The sequence below is a fragment of the Mesitornis unicolor genome, unplaced genomic scaffold, assembly GCF_000695765.1.
Source record: "Mesitornis unicolor isolate BGI_N332 unplaced genomic scaffold, ASM69576v1 scaffold1183, whole genome shotgun sequence".
Lineage (NCBI taxonomy): Eukaryota > Metazoa > Chordata > Aves > Mesitornithiformes > Mesitornithidae > Mesitornis > Mesitornis unicolor.
In genome coordinates, this window is record NW_010172342.1 from 23,130 (window position 1) to 31,006 (window position 7,877).

Consider the following 7,877-nt stretch of genomic DNA (forward strand, 5'->3'; position numbering starts at 1 on the left):
CTATAAGTGAGACTGCAGGAAATCTAACACACGTTTAAAGAAACCAGTCCCGTCCTATTGTAAGTGTTGGCTCTTTGTGGTCCATGTTCCAGGTCTTTACCCTGCAGCTCTTCAGGTTTTTGGATTTTGCATGTTGAGAAATAAGGATGTAATTCAGTGTTAAGATTTCCCCCCTAGAAATTGTTTCATTTTTACTCATTTGCTCCATTTGATCTAGGAGTCGGAACATTTTCCTGTGTTGTATATTTGTGAGATTCTCTGTTTGAGGAGGAAATGAAACCGCCCCGTGTGAGTGAGATGCTTTTGATGTGTTATGAGAGAGTGATGTGATTTTATTGCCCTTCAAGGTATAGTCCTTGAGTCCTAAAAGCTCAAACTGTGTATGTGTGTGCTGCATCATTTGCCGCTGTCTCTGCTATACATCATTTGCAATAACTATTTCCTTGCACTGTAACAAGCTTTCTGCTTTGCTTACCCTGAATAGCCCAAAGCAGCTTCAAGACAGTGAACAGCAGCTCTGCATTAACGACGTATGAATTAACACGTAAGTGCACATTGCCTTTAGATGAGACTCTTTGTAATGGTTCAAAATACACTATAGGCAAACTCCTATGGTTCTCCTCAGTGGATCCAGCAGAAATCAACACGGATTAATGATTCTGCTTCCCTGAGTTTCTTTTTCTTTAAGCCTTTGCTTTCCCTACAGCAAGAGACATTGATGATGCAAGTAGGTAGCTGTTGTAAAAATGCAGCTGCTGGGAAGGTAAAACATTATTGACTGTAACAACCCAGTATTGCTGATGCTAAATGAATTTTGATTCGCTTGCTACATATTTTGCAGTCCATCTGAGTTTTGCTGTATCACATCATTAGTCCTATGATTCAAGCACTGCGATGCACAGGCATTCCATGGAGTAGAGGGTCAGTTTAGAGAGGGCCCAATGAATTTATGTGCATCTCCAGAGGTGTTTTCAATTGGAAATGAATAAAATAGCATTCGACAGAGTTAAAAGGCAAGTTGCTGTGTGGTGATGATGGTTCACTAGATAGGTTTTGCCCAAGGCTTTTGACTCACAGATTGTGATGGGCCAAAAAAATAAATAAAATAAAAAAAATGAAGCCCTATCCCCAGTGAAACTTGCATGCATGAACTCTCATGTGTTCCAGTTTCTTCCACATCCAGTTAACACTAAAATCTCCCTTGTGGCTTTTCATGGCAGCAATTAAAGTTTCCCCGTACAAGCCGCCCAGTACGATAGCCTATATATCTTAGTATTTTTTGTTTGTTTGTTTACAAACTTGGCATCATTATTGCTGATTTGCTTGCTACATATTTTGCAGTCCATTTGGATTTAGTGGTATTGCATCAAAAATTTAGCAATGTATCAGATATCATTTACGGTATACCCAAGACCCGGGAATGATGCTGGACTCTGCATCAGATATGGGAGCACAACGCTTGTAAACATTTCCATGAAACTGAAATTAGCCAGACCTGTACAATCAGGTTTATTGAACCTACCAAAGCAATGGCATACTGCCAGGTGCAGAGTTAGGGGTGCTGTGAGAGCAGAGAAAATCATTGGCAAGGGGAGAAGTTTGGACCCCTGGCCACGCGTGTCTCAATCAGTTCAATGCTCATTTAAATACAGAAATATATGTTATTGATTGCTCTCTTCCTCTGATTTCACTGTTAAATATTTTAGATCATAAATATATCTGTTAGGATTGATTTTTTTTCATTCTGTAAACGCAAAATCTGAAACGAAGCTGCTTAGATGCTGCTTCCCCTAATGACGTTGACATGATTCTACTCCACCCTCGTTTGCATCTACTAATTCCCCTCATGCAATTGGGCTTTTCTAGATATTTTCACACTGCTCTTGCTCTCCTACCTCATCAGTCAGAGTAGTTTCTACTACTTTCTTTGCTTTGTCAGCAAAGAAATTGGTTGTCTGGTGGCCAAATGGAGTCCAGACCTCAAATTCTTCTTTCTCTGTGATTGACGTTCAGGCTGCGGTCACTTTGAAGGAGCAAGATACCCATGCAGTATCAAATGGGACTGCTGATTGCCTGCTGCAGATCTTCTTCTGCACCCTGCTTCAGCAGTGATGTTCTTGAGCAGTGCAGTTGCTAAATGGCTCCCTGCAAGTCCCAGGATTAGGCAAAGGCTTGAAGCCATGCTCTTTCCTACCAGTAGAGCTCAAAAGGACCCTATATGTTGAACATTCAAAGCAAAGTCCAGCCTTTTTTCTTTCATTAAGAATGATCTAGAGATGTTCCTCTAACTGGATACCTATCAGGAATGATTCCTCTTACTGGAGCAACATGTGGAACTGGAAAAGCCTGCCATTTCATTCCAAAGATCTTTCATAGTTATGTATATCCTGCATTTGTATGAATTAAGGAAGGGTGGAAGTAGAGATTGCACTGTTTAATGCTGTATTTCATGAGAGAGGTCTGGTGATAAAGAGGTCATGGAGTCTAAAAAATACCTGTAATACAGTATAAATATTTACATAAAACATTTTACTTCCTCAGAGTTGAAGAAATACAAGAGATATGAAGTACTGATGACAGCATATAATGTAATTGGTGAGAGCCCTACCAGCACGCCAGTGGAAGTGTTTGTGGGTGAAGCAGGTAAGTAAAAGGAAAATTAGTTTTGGGGGATTTTTATCTACTGACATTTTTTAATATTCTCCAGATGATATTTAATATTCACCCAGGAAAGGAATTATTTGGAAGATTCCCTGGTCATGATCATTAACAGTTTTTTGGAGCATCCTCTCCAGCAATAGGTTGGCACTGACAGTTTCTTGCCATTTGAAAGCCAGTTGGTCTACACGAATAAGGGAGTAAGGGCATTTGAAAGAGAAGAGAAAGTATTTTTTGGAGTCGCAGGAGGATGACTGTTCATACCAAATTAGCTGGAGGGAAAAATTGACTCAAGTTAAAGAAGTGAAAAGTGGAGCACAGGAAAGCCACAAGGGAAAAGAATCAAAACTACAAAACAAGGGAGACTTGGAAAGCTGCTGCTTTTGTTTCATTGCTCTCTGTGTAGAGACATTGCCTGTGCACCACACCTTGCTGTATTTTTATGCTCTTGAAGTCAAGAAGACACTGTGTCTGGTTTAATGCTGGCTTTGGAGGCACATGATGATGGCTGTCAGGGACACGCATCTGTATCCGCATCCAGGCTCCCCAGAAGCTGAGGGTCAGTGGCTTTATTTGTGCCTTTACTTGTTATGGACCGAGTCTTGAATCCAGGCTGCGTTTATGAAATGTAACTTGCCGCTCGTTTTAAAATCCCTCAATCGGAAGGCTGGAGGCAGAAATCGGGGTGAGACAGTCAACTAGAGGCACTTCTTTGAATGCTTTGTGAATTTGCAGTGCCCAGATAACCCACAGCTGAGCCTGTGCCCTCTCAGTAACTCTGCCCAAAAAGCACAGGACAGGAATAGCTGACGTCTTCCTCACAGCCACGACGGTGGCACCGTATTTATGGTGACCCCAGCTGGAGAGAGGCTGGCGCCCAAATTGTTGTTAGTTACGGTATCAGTTTCTGCAGCAGCATCTTTTGAAGCTTAGGACCAGAATAGGCGACACGTACCCTCCTGTTGTTCAGTCTGCCGCCGTGAATGAATCTGATTACACTTTGTTCTTCTGTCTCAAGGCTAGGCTGTAGAAGCTATCAAACCCAGCACTAATTCATTTTATTATTCATTAAATATTCTATTGCTCAAAACTAAGCAAAGCACTTTTTTTTCTTTTTAAACTCTACTTAACCTTTTCATTTCAAATATGGTGTAACATTCAGTATCTTTCTCTGAAAACATCATAAATTAATCAGAGCAACATGGTTCTAGAGAGACAGCTGGCAGTATTTACATTTTTTTTCCTAGTTTGCTGCTGCTCCAACTTACTTCTGCAACTGCAGCAAAGAAAGCCCCAAGTGGAGCCAACTGTATCTGGCTTCAAAGCACATTTTTGTTTCAGAGCTAACTATCTCACTGCTGCAAATGGAGCCAGCACATGCATTTGTACACGTGTACATGGCACAGAAAATCAGCTGGGGAAAACAAGCAAACACTGTCATATCGTGTCATTTAATCCCACGGTCCAGGTCTTCCTCATTGTAACTTGGAATAGGGCAATGGAAGGAGCCAAACTTGGGAAGAAAGGGAGATATCCAGGAGACCTCCTTTCACACGCAGGGCTGGTATAGCTGAAGTTGTAGCATGCCTCAGATGGGTTTTTAGCAATACTGGATTTACCTCTGGTTAGGGACAATCCAGGTTCATGCGGTAGAAATGATGAATGCAGGCTCTTCCTGCCGATTTTCACTCTTGTTGTGTGAAGTTATTATGCTTTGTTATAGAACTGCCTCTTCCACCTCCAGAACTGGCTTTGATTTATCCTGTGAGTAAAGTGATTGGAGCTGGTATTGCAATTTAAGTTTTAAATTGATTTGTGACACCTCTGAGTTAAAGCGTGCTGTGGAAATACAACTTTTTGTTGTTATTGTTTGCTTGATGTGCTTACCCGTGGTAAAGGCAGCTAAGCAGCAAGCTGGAAAAAATGGGTCTGCTTAGCTTCAGCAATGGGGCATCCATGTAGAGAAAACCTTCCCAATAAACCAGTGCTGACAACACAGGTATAGCACTGAACACAAAATGATGGAAGAGGAGCAGTCCTCGGTCTGAAGGCCCCAGATAACTTACATCTCAGCACTGTTAAATGGTGCTCTGTTCTGCCGTAAGGGTTGCTGTAATTCTGGTAAGGGTGAGTACATTCCTCTCTCAGTCGTAAAAAGGAATATACAGCACATGCTTTGGGGGAAATGCACTGGGTTTGGGCCAGGTCAGTGAAAATACCCCGTTTTGTTCACTCCTGGTGGGTGTTTCATATAGCATGGGGCACCTGGAAATAGTACTGATGTTTGATGGTGCTGTTCAGCTTCTGTGTCTGGTGCAGGAGGAGGAGCCCCTGTGAATCTTTCCTTCCCTCTTGCACTCTCCCCTGTTGAATTGAAGATTTTCCTATCATCGTACCTGGAATTTTAAAATGAAAGGTCAAGTAGGCAATGGAGCTCCCTGACAAACTCGAAAAAAATGCCATTACAACAACCTTCTGGCAGTTTTGCCCATCAAATGAGTAAAAACCACCCAAATGAGGTGTCCTTCCCCCACCTGCCTCAAGAATCCAAATCCCTCGCCTCTGCAGAACAGAAGGTCCTCAAAACATCGCCTTTTTAGAGCTGGCTGCAGCTCTGCCCTGCTCATTAGAGAACCATGTGCATCTCCCGACAAATGACAGAAAAATTGAAAGCCGCCACTTGCAGAAATTAGGAAGGGAGTCACAGCCCCCTCGGCGAGCCCCCTTCTCGCCTTGTTAATTCATTTAACAGTTCAGCTGTCAGGGATGCTGGCTTTGATTGGGGAGGCAGTGAGTGTTCAGCGAGAGGCTGGGTCCTGATATTCATCCCAGCCCCAAACGCAGCTGCTACCAGAGGTGCTGTTCTGCTTGACTGAAATTAAGACTCTGTTAGAGCAGCCACTCTATCAAGAGCGTTATTCTACCAGGTCTCTGTCACTCCCTGATTGTGCAGTGGGCTCTGGAGTTGAGGAGATTTCACTACCTGCATTTTAATTAAACAGAAATCACAGGTTTGGGGGCAGGCGCGCTTCACCTAGTTTGGGAAGGTGAATAAAATGGAAGGCGGCAACACAAATCCTGTGCTAACGAGCCTGAGGTCGCCAGTGCTTCTCCCATATACTGCAAAGCTGTTCTGGATGAAAAATAATGGAATTCATAATTTCTTCCAGCAGCTGCTGCTGGAGGAGAGCACGCGTGTGTGGAGAGGAGGCAGCAGAAGGGGTGAAGCGCACCGAGAGTGCAGTAGCCTTTAAACGGGTTGTAAATCCATTTGTGTGAAGAGGGGAGTGATGTGTGTTGTTGTAACTGATGGTGACATTGGTGACCTTCAGAATGCACAAGAACTGATGAGGCTGCTTTGTTGTTGTTGTTCTTTTTAATAATCATTTGAGAGCTGGTTCTGCAATGGGGAAAGGCAAGGAGTGAAAAGAGCTGGGAGACAGAGATCCTCTTCTCAGACCTCTGTTGGAAAGCCGCCTTGATTGTACCATCATCTTTTGGAAGAGGTTTCCTGGCCATCTCACTTCCTTCCAAGTGAAACTGTAGCTTGGAAAGGAACAGGAGAGGGACAGAAGGAAAACTGTGTCTTACCTCTCCTTTCTCACCATCTTCAGGAACCTGAATCTACCTCTTGGTGCAAAGCTAGCAGACACCTGAGCAGATTTCCCACTGTTATCTGCAATTATTTTCATCTGCCCTCCCATCTGTGGCTCCACAGATGTTCCTGCAGTTCACAAACTTTATTTTGTCCACCCGTAGCTGACTCATGGAGGGCAGCTCAGCTCTGTCAGTAATGTCAGGGGGAGCGCTCAGAGCTGCCTGGCCATCTGCAGCGTTTTGCAGGGAAGAAATAGAAACCTCTTTAAAAGCTCCAAGACAAAATACAGTGATTTAGGTTTGGGAAAGAGAAGACAAAATAGAGAGAAGAAGCTGTGCTAAGAGAGAAAAGCCTCATAAGGAAGCAAAGCCTTGACTCCAGGCACCTGACTCCCCTCTATAAACTGCTTCTAGCAAAGAGCTCTTGTCCCTCCTCACCTCCTTGTCTGTGCTGGGGCAGTGTCCCTTTGTCTGTGTGCTAGTGCCAGAGAACGTTGCCAGAACAAGGCTGCTTTGTCCTTGAGTGCTTTCACCTCTTTCCGTGGGCCTCACTCTTTTCCTGTGTTCATACAAAATACCCTGCGTGGTGTCACCTGTGTCATAGGTCGCTTTGTGGAGAAGAGAGTCCCTCAGCACTACCTTGGCCCTCCCTTTCTCTCATAGCACAGCAGCTTTATCTCCTTCCCTGCCCCGAATGTAGCTAAGAAGATGCTGTGCGAAGTCCCCCGTGCCTCCTTGTTAACAGCCTACAAGAGGAATGACAACATTTCAAGGCATTCGAGCTGGCAGCTTCAATCAGTCTGCTGTGGCCCCCATGGCTGTTTTCTCCTATCTGCTTGGGACACGTGGGCCGTGTCTCTCGGTGGCTGCCTGCGCGTATGCAGATAGGGAGCGCATCGCTGCTGGCGCAGCTGGGAGAACTGGGTGGGCATTTCCATCCCAGACACCACTGGAGGAGGGAAGGGAAGGGATTATCGTGGCCTTTTCACATTGCGGTAGTCTAAAACCTGTCAGCCTGGGGACAGTATCTTCCCTTGATAAACAGAAGGGGATGGAGGGAAGCTCTTGGAAAGCAGTATAATAAATAAATTACTGGTTTCACTTGCTCATACTTTAAACAAAGGAGTTGACCTTCCTTGGCACTTTAAAAGCACTAAGCTTTTGAAATGCCAAGATATTTGCCTTTTAATTATTGACACTTCTGAACGTCAGCAAAAGACTAGTTTTGGAGGATGACAGGGTGTTTGAAACACTGATTTTCCTTTCCCCCTCCCCTTTAAATTTGAAGATTCTTCAGAGCTGTTCCGATATTGTGCTCAATTGTGAATTAGCTTTACACAGCGGTCCTGGGAACACCCTGCTCCAAGAGTGACACTGGGTTTCATCCTTCCCCAGTGTATTTCTCACTAAGGAAGGAGAAGTTTTTCTCTCAGCTCGGCGTTAAAGATCCAAGTCATGTTCTCCAACGGGGCACTGAAAGAGCCAAGCAAGTAAGGGAACTATAGGAAGATGGAGAGGGAAAAAAAGTGGTGAGATTTCCTGTTTGGACTGGGAAAGAAACCTTTTTCTTCAGTTGCTCTTGCGTTACTGGAGACCATTATGCCTGTATCCTAACAGCGTCG

General features: G+C 44.1%; 1 protein-coding gene across 1 annotated transcript in view; it reads left to right on the forward strand.

Annotated features, from left to right (window-relative positions):
- SDK1 (sidekick cell adhesion molecule 1) overlaps positions 1-7,877 on the forward strand; it is a gene marked incomplete at its 5' end in the record, with an annotated part of 67,577 nt that overhangs the window by 23,074 nt on the left and 36,626 nt on the right. Inside the window, 2 exons of the mRNA XM_010180326.1 lie at positions 485-544; positions 2,542-2,643. Coding sequence (XP_010178628.1) covers positions 485-544; positions 2,542-2,643 — 162 coding nt within the window. The remainder of the gene's footprint in view (positions 1-484; positions 545-2,541; positions 2,644-7,877) is intronic.